Source organism: Myxine glutinosa, chromosome 7 (genome assembly GCF_964187855.1).
Source record: "Myxine glutinosa chromosome 7, kmMyxGlut1.1, whole genome shotgun sequence".
NCBI lineage: Eukaryota > Metazoa > Chordata > Myxini > Myxiniformes > Myxinidae > Myxine > Myxine glutinosa.
The window spans coordinates 40,327,767-40,345,629 of NC_136267.1; the positions used below are offsets into that span (position 1 = coordinate 40,327,767).

The 17,863-nt window shown below is 43.2% G+C and overlaps 1 protein-coding gene across 1 annotated transcript in view; it reads left to right on the forward strand.

Moving 5' to 3' along the window:
* The window catches only part of CDC42SE2 (CDC42 small effector 2), a 64,865-nt gene that overhangs the window by 10,818 nt on the left and 36,184 nt on the right, over nt 1–17,863 (forward strand). Inside the window, exons 3-4 of the mRNA XM_068122158.2 lie at nt 1,369–1,473; nt 3,163–3,301. Of these exons, the coding sequence (XP_067978259.1) occupies nt 1,369–1,473; nt 3,163–3,261 (204 nt within the window). The 3' untranslated portion in view covers nt 3,262–3,301. The remainder of the gene's footprint in view (nt 1–1,368; nt 1,474–3,162; nt 3,302–17,863) is intronic.

Here is a 17,863-nt window from a genome sequence, read left to right on the forward strand (position 1 = left end):
TTTTGAAGTTTTTGGTATAACTTTGCCACAGTTGGGTTCAAACCACTGAGGTTTTTGGTGTGACCCGGACTCGGAGCAGACGCTCAAACCATTACTTGTGTTTGCAGGTAATGAAACGTTTTAATTTGCTTGCAGTGAAGCGAGCGACGTCGCACTGGGGCCTGAGATTACTCTACCACATAATGTGTAACGTCTCCACGATGCTTGATAAATGCTCTCAGATTATTTTATACTGGTGGATATGACAGCCAAGGACTTGTGATGGGATGGTATTGGATTTGGTAGAATAAGAGGGACACAGACAAAAACAACAATAAAAACAGCAGAAGCAATCCCAGGATGGAATGATGGTATTGGTGCTCCCCTCTGGTTCATCATCAAGCATTGTGAACCCTTTTGAGAAAAGTCGACTTGCGATGGCCTGAAGCTGTGGGAAAGATGGAAAACAATAAGCGACATAGATGGACAGACGGACACCTTCCTTTTATTTATACTGTATATATTATATTTGCTTTATAATATATTATATTTATATTTTATTATATTTGCATTTATATTATATATATATATATATATAATTTATATTTATATTATATATATAATTTATATTTTTATTATATTTATTATATTATATTTTATTATATTTTATAATATTTATATATTATTATTATATTTGCTTTAATCCCTGCGCATCGAAGAGCATGACCAAGGGTTGGCGTCAGGAAGGGCATCCGGCCATAAAAAAACATTGCCTCAAACAGGGAACCATGATTGTCATGGGGCCCGCAAGGCTAACCCCCGCTCTAGCGGGGAAAAATGGCCTTAAAACGATCATTCATTCATTCATTCGTTCATATTATATTTGCTTTAGTATACAGAATTGTCGATCTTTTCCGCCGCCCTATGTGGTGTTTGCTTGGTGTACAGCAATGTAATTAATTCTCACCTTGGTTTCCCAGCCCCCCCCTCCCCCCCTCTCCATTCCCGCCTCCTCTACCCATCCCCTCGTGTGATTGATGTTTGGTGATTGGTGCACAGGTCCCTCCATGGAATTGTGGGGATGGAGATGACTGTTTACTAGTGCAATGTGTGACTATAGTGGTCAGGATTCGATTGTAGACTATCAATCTGCCATTGTGGTGTTATCTCTGTGCAACCATCTGTTCCTTCCGTGCTCCCGCCACACCACACTATGCCACAGGTTGCAAGTTTGCAAATGTAACCAAACGTTCTCATATTCACATCTTTTCATGTGACTCTACTCTGTCATGTCTCCTCTCCTCCCCTCGCCCCCTTCCCCTTTTACCCCCACCCTTTATTTGATAATTGCCCCCACCCTTTATTTGATAATTGCTTTGTTCTGGACAGAAACGGAGGCGGCGAATTGATCGGAGCATGATCGGCGAACCCATGAATTTTGTACACACTGCACACGTTGGTTCTGGCGACATGTTCAACGGCAGCACAGGCTCGGTGTGTCATGTGGACGTGGCTTTGATTTAGAATTGTTTGCTGCTGTATCAAAGCTGGATGAAACATACACGATGCACCCTGGCCATGTTTCAACTTGCATGTCCCTTTAGGCCAAGAGTTGATGCGAGTTTTTTTTTGTTTGTTTTAAAAAACAATTTTTTAACATACAACGTTATTTATTTATTATTACATACAACGAGTAAGGTGAAGATCCCAGCCTAATGTACAAAAAGCAGGACATGGCAAATTTGGCTGATCTTCACACTTGGTACATATTGCTTTCTGTTATCTACTTTACATTCTGATGATTATTTATGGGATTGGATTGCACAGATGGTCACCCTTTTGTTCATTGCGATTGGCCTGCTTGGTTTTCTCATCGGAGCACTTGGCTCCTGGTGCTATACGTCCTCCACTTCAATCTCATACACTGTGTCCAGTCATCCCTTGTGTACAATTGCCCTTGTAAATTACATGAAGGTACGCTGATCTCATGTCCTACGAATAATGCTTGTACAAGCTCCACCATTGGATCACTATAAGAGAAAATGCTGTTTGCCTGGCCTCCTCTAACTTTGGGAACATTTTGCTTTTACTATTTGAGCTTTTGTCATCAAATTTCATTTCATCAAATGTCATCAAAATATTGCTGGCGTTGGATTAGCGGCTAGGGTGCCAGCTTAGGATCCTAGGATCCTGGGTTCGAATCCCGATCGATCGCTGAATTAACGCCAGGGGGGTTGACTCAGCCTGTCATCCTTCCGAGGTCGGCTAATTGAGTACCAGTTCACTGGTAATTCCCTGCTTGTCGTAAAAGGCGACAAACAGGGTTGGCGGCAGGAAGGGCATCCGGCCGTAAAACATTGCTTCAAAAAGGGGACCAACAAAAACAACAACCACGGTGCCTGAAAAAGGCCAAAAAGGCCAAAAGGCTTTGCGGGGAAAAATGGCCTCTAAAGGTGTTTAAAAAAAAAAAATTATTTTTATTTTTATAGTTGCTCATTGCCTGACAAAAAAGAAGAGAAAAGGGAAAAGTAGTACATCAGTACATCAGTTTTTGATCGAGGAACTACTTTGTTTCAATTTAATGTTCTATTTTGTTCACGAATCAGAAAACTAACCTGTAGTTGAGCAGTGCTTTGGCTCTGAAATCATACGTCACGCATGCGCGTGAGGAGTGACATAATTTTTTTGCTCTGCCTGTGTGGCAGTCAAACAAAATTGAAAATCATTCCAAACAGGAAAGTTAATGTTTTTAAGGATGTCAAGGACAAATAACAGGCACGAATAACGAATGTAATGTGGTCAATGCGATACGGTGGTGCAAATGCCGCTGCAGCACCGGCGGTAAATGTCCATTTTTTTTTAATTTTTTTTTTGTAAAAAAAAAATTCTTTCTCTATAACCATGAAAATGTTTTTTATTTCAATTTAGGTACATGCTTGAGCACAAATCACCTTGTTGGCACTTTGAAAACACTTCAGTTTAGTAGTACTTGGACAAAATATTGCTGCATTTTACGTCATCACAACTAATCAAATTCAACGCTTGTAGACTGTGCTCATGGCCTTGTTTCTCAAGGCAGTGCGGGGTAAGGTATTCTATGAACTCTAGTTATTTAAAAAAATGTTTTTGATTATAATTAAATGAAACCTGTGCAGGAGACTGATATGTATTTGTCTTGTTTAGATTGGAGAAGTACAAGATCAAATGCAGTCTAAAGGTGGCTACAGCAATGGAATCTCGTCTGATGTACCCATGCAGTTCATAGACATCAAAGCCTGCTAGCTACGTCGGAATGTGGTACCTTGGAGACTCCATGGGAAAGGTGAGTGGTGGACAGTGGATTGTTGTGGCTTAATTGAGTAGCAGGATTGCTTGACCCCTGATTTATCAATTTAAATTATTTGTTGTGGGTGGTTGGGTGTTGTTTACCACTGTGGTGGTTATTGAATAAATCAAGGTAGTGTGATTACGTAACACTTTATTCGATTTGGTTTGCTTTTCCATCCAGTTTGTATTTATTCTTTCTGGAGTTTTGGGTGTCTTGGCTGTTAAGACCGGTTACCTTATCTATTTCTCTCCTTTCCACGGGGTGGTTCACCAACAACGGGCTGTCTTAAAACCGACTTGCTGTGGCTGTAGTGCTATGAACCAGGCACAGAGACGTCCTGGAATTTGTGCTTGGCATGTTTGGGCTGCTTGCCATGTCGTCAAGGGATGGCTTGTTGATCTGAAACTTAACATTGGCAAGAAGTGACAAGTTACGTAACAGGTTTTTAATGAGTCCAAGCATTTTTATTTTAAACGTTTATTTGTTTATTTTTAAATCTCCATGTTAAAAAGTCCCACTGGCGGTGGTTGAGAAGTAAGGTGTTGAATGACATTTGCTTTCCTGGGAATTTTGTTATTGTTGGAGTTTGCTTTGCTGGGTTTCTTCATTTTGAAGGTATTGAGCTGATGGAGATGATTAGACCCAGGAAATGGTGAAGCTTAAACTCGAGAGGTTTTTCATGGGTTACATTGACCTTCCTGCCGCAGCCTCGAACATTTTTATCCTGATAATACTTTGCTTTACTTTGGACTCGTTATGTTTCGTTTTATGTCAAATGAGTAAAGAGCAACTCCAACAATGTGTTCAGTGGAACCACAAACGGTGACGGGTCAAATTCCTTTGTTTCAATGACTAACTAGAAACGCTGAAAGTTCTCTCCTTGAAGTGCTATCAAGATGGTTATTTTTTCATGATGTACCTTTGCATGTTTTCTGTTTTAACCACCTTTGTGTTCAGGATATCCTGTACAGTATTTACACGAGTTTATAAATTCATCGACGTCCTTTTCAGAGCCGTTTTGATGGAAATTTAGCAAGACTTTTAATTTACTCACATCTAGTTGGCAGGATTAGTTACCAACAATGTGATTTGCCAGCTTGGTGAGTCACAATAACCCTGGTGTTGGGCTAGCGGCTAGGGTGTCAGCTTAGGATCCTAGGATCCTGGGTTCGAAACCCGGTCGATCGCTGAATTAACGCCAGGGGGGTTGACTCAGCCTGTCATCCTTCCGAGGTCGGCTAATTGAGTACCAGTTCACTGGTAATTCCCTGCTTGTCGTTAAAGGCGGCAAAAAGGGTTGGCGTCAGGAAGGGCATCCGGCCGTAAAACATTGCTTCAAAAAGGGGACCGAAAAACAACAACTACCACGGTTCCCGAAAAAGGCCAACCCCCGCTTGCGGGGAAAAATGGCCTCTAAAGGTGGTTTTTATACTACCTTTTGGGACACCACCAGATAGAAAAGTGATACTGAAGAATGTACACCATATTATTTGCCTTGTCTGTGTCAGAACCATTTTGAGGGTCGGCGCAATGTCTGGCCTCGAAGCTTTTAGCCTGGTTTTGAATTGTGAACCAGCTATAAACTACCATCCTGGTGTTTTGCAGGCAAGTCGGCGCATCATTGCATTTTGTCCTCGGATGGACATTAAACTAGGCTTTCCATGTGTCAGCATTAGTTGAACATTAATGATCCCACGACGTCCTTCGATAAGAGTAGGTGAGCTATGAGCTCAGCACCCCCCTGAACAAATTACAAACTCCTGCTCTAGTGGGTACTGCATCAGTGGCACAGCTGCGCTCCTAGCAAATGATGCAACCTGCAGCCATGTCCTTCATAATAAAGGAGGAAGAAGTTTTGTGCAAGCCCTTTGATCTGCTGGTTTAGGTTCTGGCTCGACCAATCACTCTCTCGTGTTGAAGTGTGAGCTAAACTTCTTTACTGGAGGAGTCTGTGCTTTATTTGGTGTTGAGATGCAGATGCGATTATTTAAAAAAAAAACAATCGGGGAGGATTATACACTTTTAATTGAGATGTTTCACTGGCATTTAGAGGAAGTTGAGAAAGCAGACTGACATTGGCTGGTGTCTTCCAGATAGGGTTTTTTTTTGCAATAACTGAACATAATCTGTTCCGATTGGTGTGTGTGTGGTGTGGTGTGTTTTGAACATCAAAATAAACTTATCACTCATGTTTTTTTTAATTTTTATGTGCAGCTTTTCAAACACGTTTCTTCAATTGTAATGGCTGATTATGTAACGGGAACTTCACTTCAATCACCTGGTTGATCAACAATGGCATGCTTGAGTGGTTCTGTGTAGGGATCTTTCCTTTTAAATATATAATTAAATGCTTCAGTTCTCGTGGTGAAACATTCATTTACTGCTGTCTATAGTCGCTCGCGAGGCTTCTGACAGGGAAAACAACAAGAAAATGCAGATGACACGCCTGGCATCTGAACAACGTTTCAGGGCAATTGGGATGCTTGAGGCTGGTGTAAGCCAGCGAACAATTGCCCAACGTTGCTCACAGCCTGCAATTTCCAACCTGACCAGGTGTTACGGTGAAATGAACTGTGAATAATGGTCCACGAAGAGGAAGACCATGGGTAACCACCCCAAACCAAGACTGCTGGATTGTGCTGCAGCATCTTCGTGATCGTTTCCGCCCTGCGACGCAAACAGCTGCAGTGACAAAAGGTCGCCACAACAACCGCATCAGTGTCTCTACTGTGCGGAGGCGCTTGAAGTCGGGGCCTGGTGGCAAGATGTCCTTGCAGAGGTCCAGTGTTGAACGCAGTGCATCGGTGGAACAGACTAAGATGGTGTCTGCAGCATAGCCGCTGGACACAGCAACAGTGGAGTGCAGTCTTGTTTTACGATGATTCCAGATTTTGCCTCCATGCTGCTGATGGGCATCAATGGGTATGGTGCAGAGGTGGGGAAAGGTATGCATCATGCTGTATTCACCAGATCAATCGTTGGGGAGGACCCAGTGTGATGGTATGGGCTGGCATTTCCACCCGTTTCAGGACACCTCTGGTCGTCATTGAAGGCAATCTCACTAGTCAGCGTTATGTCAATGAAGTTTTGAGACCTCTGCTGCCATTTCTCCAGGCTCATTCTGACATCGCAGTTTTCCAGCAGGACGATGCTCGACCCCATGCTGCTCGCCTGACCAACTTCCTCCAGGAACAGGGTGTTGAAGTGATGCCTTGGATGCCTTATTCCCCTGACCTCAATCCCATTGAGCATTTATGGGATGAGTTTGGTCGATGTCCTGCATCGAGGAGATCAACGGCTGTCAATCGGCAAATGCTCATTCAAGGCTTGCAGAAGGAGTGGGCCAGACTTCCCCTGGACGGCATCAGACGCCTGGTACAGAGCATACGTCGGAGGTGTACAGCCTGCATCACAGCTCAGGGAGGACACACCCGATATTGAGGACTGCTGTCATTCTGTCCTTGACTGTTAGGAGTGTTGTGTCCATTCCTGGGTCATTTTGTTTTGACTGTATTCAGGTGCGTGCCTTTGTGTTGCAGTGCTGTGACATTTGTTGCACCATCCCTTGTGATGTTCATGCTTTTTGCTTTTTTGTGATTGAGGCAACCTCTTGTTTATTGACGTGTTTAGTAAAGATAGCTGAACTTTACCTGTGTTCAAATATTTTTAATTTTTGCGTGGAGGATTTCAATGAGTGACCTTTTAAAGATTTGATGTCTATTTTGATGTTGAATTTATATATACAGTACAGTGCGTATCAAAAAAAGGTAATCCGAATTCAAGGGGTTAATATGCAAAGGTTATTTATTTTGACAATGTACATGTGGTTTACTAATGAAGAGGAGATCTTCAGCTTTCCATTGATACCTTCCATGCATCATTGCTGTCACACATGACCGAGTAAATGGTCATTGGAAATGTAAAAATGCGATTTGAACTTGTCAAGTTTGGCTAATCGATGCAAGTTAGGATAATTGGTGCAAAATGAACATCAGATGTGAACTTTTCTCAGGAATGATTGGCCTTTATGCACCCACACCTTCAACATGTCCACCTCCCCTTTCAACACAAAGCTCACAGCGGCGGAGCATGCCCTGAACTGCTCATTTCACCATAGCTGGGTCGTTGTGCAAAGCATCCACTTCATGTCGAATACGGCCCTGCAATTCGTCAAGATCACGGGGAGGAGTTAGGAACACCTTGTTCTTTAAATGTCCCCAAAGGAAATAATCACATGGTGTGAGGTCAGGTGATCTTGGTGGCCATTCCACTGCATGGTTTAGGGCGATGACTCGGTCTCCAAAGAGTTCCCTCAGTCGATCTTGGACAGCGATAAGACGATGTGCTGGGGCACCATCTTGGGCCCACCAGAGATATCTGAAGGCACCACGAACCTGTCGCTCAAAGTCTCTTCCAGCTGCGGTAAAACTTCATCATTGATCATCTGCAGATACCTGTTACCATTGACATTCCTTTGAAGGAAAAATGGTCCGATCACCTGACCACTTCCACAAAGTCCCAACCAAACAGGCCACTTTTGTCCATGTTAGTGTCAAAATTAATTTCCGGGGGTTGTCCTGTCGGTGCATATTCAAGAACATTATGGGTATTGATCTTGCCGTCCATGGCGAAAGCGGCTTCGTCGCCGATAAGATACCGCAGGAAATTGGCATCTGCTTCGCAGCGTGCTGTCAACCATTTGGCAAGCACCAGCCTCCTGGCAAAATCCCCTGGCGTAAGTTGATGCCGGATGTGAATCCGATATGGATGTTGGTGGAGGTCCAGTCTTGTGATTCGGTTGAATGTTGCCGAAGGCAATCCCGTCCCATTTCGTCTTGCGCTGGTATCCCTAGGATGCTCCAAAACTTGCTGCCTTACTGCTGCAATGTTCATTTCCGATCGCCCAGTGCGCCTCCGACCAGAATTCTCCTTGTTGCGGTTGAGGCGAGTGCCATGCTCTTGGTATTTTCTAACATTCGCCCAGATGGTTTTGGCTGCTGGAGGCTCCCGTTCTGGGAAACTTCCCTGAACGCATCACGAGTTCGCTGCAAACTTCCAGTTTGGTGAAAGGTTGGAACCACGAAAGTCCGCTGTTCAGTCGTAAGTTGAACCATATTTTCAATGACTCAAACTGTCTCTAAACCCATACACTGTAGGCCCATCTTAAATACCCATCTTAAACAAAGGATGACGCAACCGACGATTACCAGACCAGCTTAACAATTTTACATAATCAACTTGGCAGTCGACAAGTAATGCGTCCATTTAAAACTGTCTTTCATGGATTAGCGAAACTTGTAAAAATGCGATTTGAACTTGGCATTTTCAATGAACATGTACTCGGTCATGTGTGACAGCAATGATGCATGAAAGGCATCAATGGAAAGCTGAGGATCTCCTCATAATTGGGAAACCACATGTAAATTGTCAAACTAAATAACCTTTGCATATTAACCCCTTGAATTTGGATTACCTTTTTTTGATACGCACTGTATATATATATATATATATCTCGGAAAACTGTATATCTTGGAAAACTCGTAAGTTGGTGCACTCGTAAGTCAAGGTTTCTATATATATATATATATATATATATATATATATATAATGAAACCTTGACTTACGAGTGCACCAACTTACGAGTTTTCCGAGATACGAGCCGTCGCTCGGTCGATTTTTTGCTTTGTGATGCGAGCCGAGATCTGAGTTACGAGCGAGCGAGCTTGGAAATAAAACACGTAATCGTCGAAAAACATGAGCGTGTTGTCGACTTGGCGAGGCAGTACGATCGTAGTACTTCTACGATATGTACGATTTTGAAGCAGAAGGAGTCGATAAAGGCTATAACGCCAGCCAAGGGCGTTAAGATTATTTCAAAGCTCCGGACCTCTGTCCATGAAGAGATGGAGAAGTTGTTGTTTGTGTGGTTGACGGAGAAGCAGCTCGCAGGAGATACCGTGACCTAGAGCATCATCTGTGAGAAGGCACGAGACATTTACGGGGATTTGGTGCAGCAGACAGCGGGAACATCAATGGACGAGGCATCGGAAGAGTCATTCAAAGCCAGTCGGGGATGGTTTGATAATTTTAAGAAGAGGACCGGCATTCACTCCGTCGTTAGGCATGGTGAGGCAGCAAGCTCGGATGTGAAGGCAGCTGAAGATTTTATTATAACTTTTGCCGAACTGATAGAAGCTGAAGGATACATCCCCCAGCAAAGCTTCAACTGTGACGAGACAGGGCTCTTCTGGAAAAAGATGCTGAGGAGGACGTATATAACGGTAAATACACTTAATAAAACCAGTTTATTTCTTTACATTCTCTTATTATGTACAGTATATACGAGGTCGTGCTTGTTTATACATTATTTGTTATTTATAAAGTACATTTTTCTTATTTAAAAACACGTAACAAAAAAAATTGGTGTGGTTTTTGGGGGGCTGGAACGGATTAATAGCATTTCAATTCATTTTAATGGGGAAATTTAATTTGAGAAACGAGCAAATTGAGTTACGAGCTCGGTCACAGAACGAATTAAACTCGTAAGTCAAGGTTTCACTGTATATATCTATATATATATATATATATATATATATTTTTTTTTAATGTATATATTTTTACATATATTTTTTACAAACAGGAATCAAATTCCTGCGAGGGGCTAAGTGTGAAAAATTCTGACTCAATACGGGACTCGAACCACGGACCTCCATTGATTCCGCGTCAACAGCCCACTGCGCTATTGAGCCAGCCGAAATCTCCTCAGAATTTTACACACTTAACACTGCGAGCTTTATAATGGCGTGTGTGTGTGTGTGTGTGTGTGTGTGTGTGTGTGTGTGTGTGTGTGTGTGTGTGTGTGTGTGTGTGTGTGTGTGTGTGTGTGTGTGTGTGTGTGTGTGTGTGTGTGTGTGTGTGTGTGTGTGTGTGTGTGTGTGTGTGTGTGTTTTAATGTGTATTTTTTTTAATGTGTGTTTTTTTTAATGTTTTTTTTTTAATGTGCTTTTTTTTGTTGTTTTTTTAATGTGTATTTTTTATGTGTGTTTTATATGTATGTGTATTTTATATGTATATATGTATATACAGTATAGCTATGTCTATATCTATATGAGGCCTGGGCGATAATATCATGACAATATAAACATGAAGAATAAGACATAAAATGTCATTTCCCCCGCTGTGATTTTAGTAATTTTGCTCTAGTGTCTAGAGTTAAAGACCATCATTCAGCCATATTTGGTCGAATTGCAAAACAAAATCCTCCATATGTGTGTTGTGTTGTCTTTGTGCTAAGTTTGAAGAAAATTGTACTGTGCATGTGTTATGTGCTCCTCCCCAAACCCCGGCCACGGTATACCTCCGAGCCTCGAAAGGAGTCATGGCAGAAAGATGTGCTGTTATGTGTGTCCCATTGACCAATGGTAGAACCACACCAAGCAACTGATACAAAACCAATTATTGTATTCAAACACACACAATAATAACGCAAGTACAAGGAAACTCTCACTTGCACATTATAAACCATACAATTCCTATGATGGTACCACCAATATTTCCTTAATCAATAACTCACAGTACTCCAACGTGAGTGAACTGAAACATTCCCCAAAGTCACGGTGTCACGACACAAGGCCAAAGTCTATCCCCGCTCTGGTGATAGCACGAAAAGGTCGTACTGAGACTGAACCCAGGTCGGGTCGACAGTCAAAGCTGCAGCAGAGCCGCTTGGTGAGAGATCGGGCCGAAGTCGGTCCGGTAATGTTTCACCCAAAAGGTGAGTGGAAATTCACACCTTCCATTCACCCGACAATGAAGCTGACATGAACAGTCAGCGGTTCCCACGCTGAGGTAGCTCCGAGAAAACCCACGACACACACGTGGAACCGGGCGAAGGGCTGGTGCGAAGTGAAATGGCGGACCGGCCGATAATGGAGGCGTCAGCTTGCTCTCCAACGATGATTCACTCTCGGAACCAAAACCCATCACGCAGGTTTATTTGCAACAGCAATAACGACACTGTCACGGGAATCCCTTTCCCGGAGAAACCAACATTCGCTCGCGACCAATGTCGACAAGGTCCGCTCGCCACCACGAAGCAGATAAGCCTTTTCTCCTCAGATCTTTCTCGATCCTATCGTTTGCCTCCTTCTTCTTTTTCTTCTTAATCCGGTTTCTTCTTCACCGATTTCGTTTTTCTTCTGAAACACTATTACCTTTGAAGACAGTTATCTCCCTTTCACACCGAAACAGTAACAATAATAGTACCTGAAACTAAAAATGCTTCAAGTAGATGAAAACCACAAAGACTGAAGTGACGAATCCGTAACAGCATGTCCGAGAAATCTTTCGAAACAGGTTTCAGTAACAAAATGGCTGCCAGTTGTCCATCTTGGATCTGATCTCGAAAGAAAATGACGTGCATATGTAAGCCGTCATTCATTATTTGTGTGCCAAGTTTGAACAACATCGGCAAATGCATGTCCGAGAAATGGTTAAGGACGTGTTCAGCATCGTGTTTTTCAGAACTAAAATGGCTGCCATTCGGCCACCTTTGATCGCATCGCGAAACAAAATGATGTGCATATGTGTACCATCATGTACTGTCTGTTTGCAAAGTATGAACAAAATCTGTTAATCTCCGAGATAGACACATGCATGATGAATAGACACATGATGGTTGCAGACACATGGACCCATGAGACCAAATCCATAAGCCTCGTTTTGGACTAAGTCCAATGGGGGTAAGAATGTAATTGGTGCCTTGAGAACCATGCAGCATACAATAACAATCCACATGAAAACAAACTGAATAGCCAAAGAGTTTCAATGCTCGCTCGCTAACGGAACACGCTGAGCAAGCTGCTCGCTAACGGAACACATGTATGTGGTCGTACTCTTTATTTCATAATTCTGCTGCAATTTGTTTAAAGTCAAACATCATTTTACCTGGATGAAATCACTTTGCTCCTTTTCCGAGTGACTGGACGAGCAGTTTGCAAAGTGGTTGATGCAGAACGTCTGGCTTGGCAAGCGATAGCATGCTGCTCGCTAACGGAACACGCTGAGCAAGCTGCTCGCTAACGGAACACATGTATGTGTGTCACATGTATGTCACATGTCACACACGTGCCATATCGTGCATGTATTTGTGACGAAGGATTTTCCTATCACGTGAACCTGGGTGACACACCCCCTAAAATAGATTAATTAATTATGTAAAATGATTTTAAAAATCACGGGCAACCCGGGTTACCGCATGGTGGATCATTTATTTATATTTTTATATATTTATATATATTTTTTATATATTTATAAATTTTTAAAATATTTATATATATATATATATATATATATATATATATATATATATATATATATATATACAGACTTGACATTTAATATGGAATTTTTTTTTCTTCTTGATTTGGGTTTACTTTCTGAACTCAGTATATCAATCTGGTGAGTTTCTTTTACCCTTCGGTGATGTCTTTTTTGAAAGAACCATGTCGCTGATTGTCTTTCGCAGCAAGAAGTCAATAACAGGATTATATCACAGGTCGCGTGACAAAATGTAAGGACAGGTACATTTGACGATTGGCTTCACAATCGGGTATATAAGGGTTGTTGCATTCTGTATTAGTGGAAAACAACTGCTGCACATCTACAAAAGTTATTGCCGCTTCCTCTGGAGATGCTCCGTCAACTTGACAATGCTGTTTGTCATGGAGTGGTGGCTTTACGAAATTCTGGCATGAAACAGCGTGCTATGGCTCGGCAGTATGGCATTACATTACATTACCACACCCAATGGATATTCCTACGTCAATAAACCACGCTCGGAGGGCCGAGGTGGTGGAATTGCCGTTATCCACCGTCAAGACATCAAGACCAACCTCATCTCCATCTCATCTGCTCCATCATTTGAACACCTGGCTTTAAAACTCTCTGGTTGCACGCAGTCAGTCATGGCTGTCGTCTACCGCCCTCCCAAACCACACCCATCATTCCTGTCTGACTTCTCCTACTTTCTGACCCAGCTATGTTCCCTCTCCCCCTCAATCCTCCTCCTTGGTGATTTCAATATCCACATGGACTCCACTGACTCCACAATAACCACTGACTTCACCTCCACTGACTCCACAATAACCACTGACTTCACTGATTTACTCACCTGCTTTAACCTCACTCAACATGTCGACTTTCCTACCCATATCCGTGGTCACATTTTGGACCTTGTCTGCTCCACTGGATTAAATTTGCACCATCTCTATGGCTCTGACCTCACCCTCTCTGACCACTTAGCCATCACTCTGACCATCAACATCCCCGCCCCAACACCAAGGCATTATCGCACAATCAACTTCCGTAAGCTAAACGCTCTTTCACCTACCTCATTCTCATCCACCCTCTCTGAAAAAATGTCCACTTCTCCCTTCATTGACCTCCACACCCCTTCTGACCTCACTGACTACTACAACCACACTCTCTCCTCCTGCCTTGACCAGCTTGCGCCTGTAAAAACCAAAACAGTTTCTTTCACCCATTCTGCTCCCTGGTTTACCCCTGAACTCCACCTGATGAAAACTCGTGCTCGCCAACTTGAAAGACTCCGCAATAAAACGGGTCTCACAGTTCACTCCCAAGCCTACAAGGACCACCTACAACACTACAAAGATGCCCTCTCCCGCGCCCGCTCTGCCTACTACTCTCAAATTATCCACTCTGGCTCCGGAAACCCAAAAGCACTCTTCTCGACAATAAACAAACTCCTCCGCCCCCTGAACACCACCACCCAGTCATTCACAGTAGACAACTGCATCTCCTTCCTCTCTTTCTTCCAACGCAAAATTGACAACATCTACAACAGCTTGACCACCGCCGCACCTGCTCCCCCTCCAACCACCTGCCCCCCCTTGTCCTGCCATCCCCTGTCTCGGTTCTCCCCAATCTCCCCTACTGACCTCTCTGAACTCCTCATAGGAATGAAAACTGCCACCTGCACTCTTGACCCCATCCCCTCCAGCTTTGTCAAAGCCTCCCTCCCTGCTCTCTCCACTTATCATTGCAACAATAAACTCCTCCCTGTCTACAGGCATCGTCCCACCTTCCCTCAAAATTGCTGCTGTTACCCCCATTCTAAAAAAACCTGGTCTAAACCCTGACACCCTAAACAACTTCAGACCCATCTCCAACCTACCCTTTCTGTCAAAAGTTTTGGAACGCGCTGTAGCCACTCAACTCAAACATCATCTCTCTGCCAATAACCTGTATGAAACATTCCAATCCGGATTCCGGTCCAACCACAGTACTGAAACTGCTCTCCTCAAAATCACCAACGACCTTCTCCTCTCCTCTGACGCTGGCAACCTCAACATTCTCGTCCTCCTCGACCTCAGCGCTGCCTTTGACACCATCGATCACACTATCCTCCTCACCCGACTTGAATCCACCTTTAACGTTACCGGCACTGCCCTCTCTTGGATTAAATCATACCTCTATGACAGATGCCAGTTCATCTCCATCAATAACTGCAAATCCCCCACTGCTCCCCTCCCCCAAGGTGTCCCCCAAGGTTCAGTTCTTGGCCCCCTCCTCTTCATCCTTTACCTGTCCCCGCTCGGTCACTTAATCCGCCGTCATGGTCTCCAATTCCACTGCTTCGCCAATGACATCCAGCTTTTCATCTCCACCAAGTTCGTCTCCACCGACACCCACTCTATCCTGACAAACTGCATCACTGAAATAAAATCCTGGCTTCAAATCAACTTCCTCAAGCTTAACTGTGATAAATCTGAAATAATCATCATTGGCCCAAAAACGCTCACAAAATCCACCCATAACTTTGCCCTCAACATCGACGGTATCCCAGTATCCACCTCCCCTCACATCCGGAATCTTGGCGTCATCTTTGACCAAACCCTTTCCTTCGACAAATACACTAAACAGATCACAAAGTCAGCCTTCTTTCACCTGAAAAACATTGCCCGTCTCCGCTCATCCCTCTCCTCCACGGCTGCAGAAACCCTCATCCACGCCTTCATCACCTCCCGTCTGGACTACTGCAATAGCCTCCTCTATGGTTCACCCTCAAAAATCACCAATAAACTCCAATACATTCAGAACTCCGCTGCCCGTCTACTCACCCATTCCCGGACCCGTGACCACATCACCCCCGTCCTTTACAAGCTTCACTGGCTCCCCATCCCCCAGAGAATCCAGTACAAAATCCTCCTCTTGACATACAAAGCCCTCCATAACCTGGCCCCATCCTACCTGGCTGACCTCCTCTCCAGACACACTCCCACCCGCAACCTCCGCTCTGCTGGTACAAACCTCCTGACCCCCTCCATCCGGACCAAATTCAGATCCTGGGGGGACAGGGCCTTCTCCATCGCTGCGCCCACCCTCTGGAACTCACTACCTCACACCATCAGAGACTCCTCCTCACTCACCACATTCAAAACATCACTAAAGACCCACCTGTTCAACACTGCATTCAACATTCAACCCACAGCATTTAACCCCTGACTATCTCTTCTCCTTCTCCCTCCTTTTGCTTTAAATATTTCCCTATTGATTCTTGTCTTTTTTGAAATTGTTGTTTTCATGTATTGTTATGCATTATGTTTGCCACTCTGTCAAAGCGCCTTTGGGCTTCTGGAAAAGCGCTATACAAAATAAATGAATTATTATTATTATTATTACTCAAGGTCAGGTGTCGAAGATCCTGAAACGAAATGCTCAGAGGGGTGTCCCTTCTCCAATACCGAGGCCAGGATGTCCACGCAGAACCACAAGGAGAGATGATCGCCAGCTGCACCGGTTAGTCTGCAATGGCCGTACCAAGTCAGCTAATCAGCTTAGGGCTGAGTGGCAGCAACTGACAAATGTGCCTGTATCCAGAAGGCTAGTCAACCAACGACTGGTTCAAGCAGGCTATCGTGCCAGGCATCCCCTGAGAAAGCCACGCCTGACCAGACAACACAGCCAGCGCCGATTGCAGTGGGCCAGAGAGCACCGTCAATGGCAGCCAGGACACTGGAATCACGTGACCTTCAGTGGCGAGTCTAGATTTCTGGTCTATCGTCAAGATGGCCGCGTCCGAGTGCGCAGACAAGTGCATGAAGCCCACAACGAAGATTGTATAGTGCCAAGAGTCCAAGCTGGAGGTAGTGGGGTGACCGTTTGGGCTGCTTTTCATGCAGGGGGCAAAACTGACCTGGTTGTTCTGAATGGAAACCTGGACCAGTTCAAGTACAGGGTCATTCTGGAAGAAACATTCCTTCCATTTGCTCATGCAGCCTTTCGAGGAAACGTTGTCTTCCAAGATGACAATGCACGGCCTCATCGTGCTCGCATGATCCAACACTTTCTTGCTGACCGTGGTGTAGAGCATATGGAGTGGCCTGCCATGTCCCCGGATATGAATCCGATAGAGAACTTGTGGGCAGAATTAACGCGTCAAATCGACAATTTGGACCAGCAGCCGACCTCTGTGCGTGAATTGCAGCAGACTATTGTCACTGCATGGCAAGCGATTCCTATCCAAACCTTGGCAAATCTCGTGAACAGCATGCCTCGACGTGTACGTGCTCTCCTGAATGCTCGTGGGGGTTACACGAAGTACTGAACTGTAATTTTATTGTCTGTAATCCCAGTCATAATTTAGCTTTTGTTTTTGTTGAAATTTTTTTTGGCTCATGTGCAAAATAAAGAGATACTTCTGGAAAACGTACAGAAGTTTAACACAGTACTGTCCGTGAATTGAGTTCGATATCAGTTTACATCACTTTCAAGGATCAATTTATTTGCTTCGAAATGTCAAATGTGGTTTTTGTTTCTTTTAAAGGTCACATTAACAAAATCTAGAATAATTTCAACATAATTCCAATTAACTTTTGGTTCTAAGTCATCTTGAAAAGTAAGTTCACCCCCACGAAAAAAATATTCCATATTAAATGCCAAGTCTGTGTGTGTGTGTATGTATATGTATATATGTATATGTATATATATATATAATATTATATATATATATATATATATATATATATATATATATATATATATATATATATATATATATATATATATATATATATATATATATATAGTATATAGTATATATATCAAGTACAGGGTGGTGAGGTGTAAGCATTTGTATATATATGTATATGTATATATATATATATATATATATACTATACGCTCGCCTCACAAATTTACTGAGGAACGGGCTTATTTTAGCTGAGGATAATGACTGCACCTGAGTTGCTGTGTTGTCATGATTTACACCAATCATAATACAAACAATTATTTTGCACAAATGTATTTGTTGTTTGTGATATTATATTTTTGTTGAAGATTTAGGTTGAATTTTTTTTATTATTATTATTTTTTTCAAGAAAGAACTCATCATATACATAGGGGAGGGGTAGGTGCAGACTGGAAATTTGGGACGATTACACCTCACCACAGAGTAATTTAAAACACCTCACCACCAAGTAATTTAAAACGCCTCAGCCATAAATCACGTAATAAAACACCTCACCACCACAA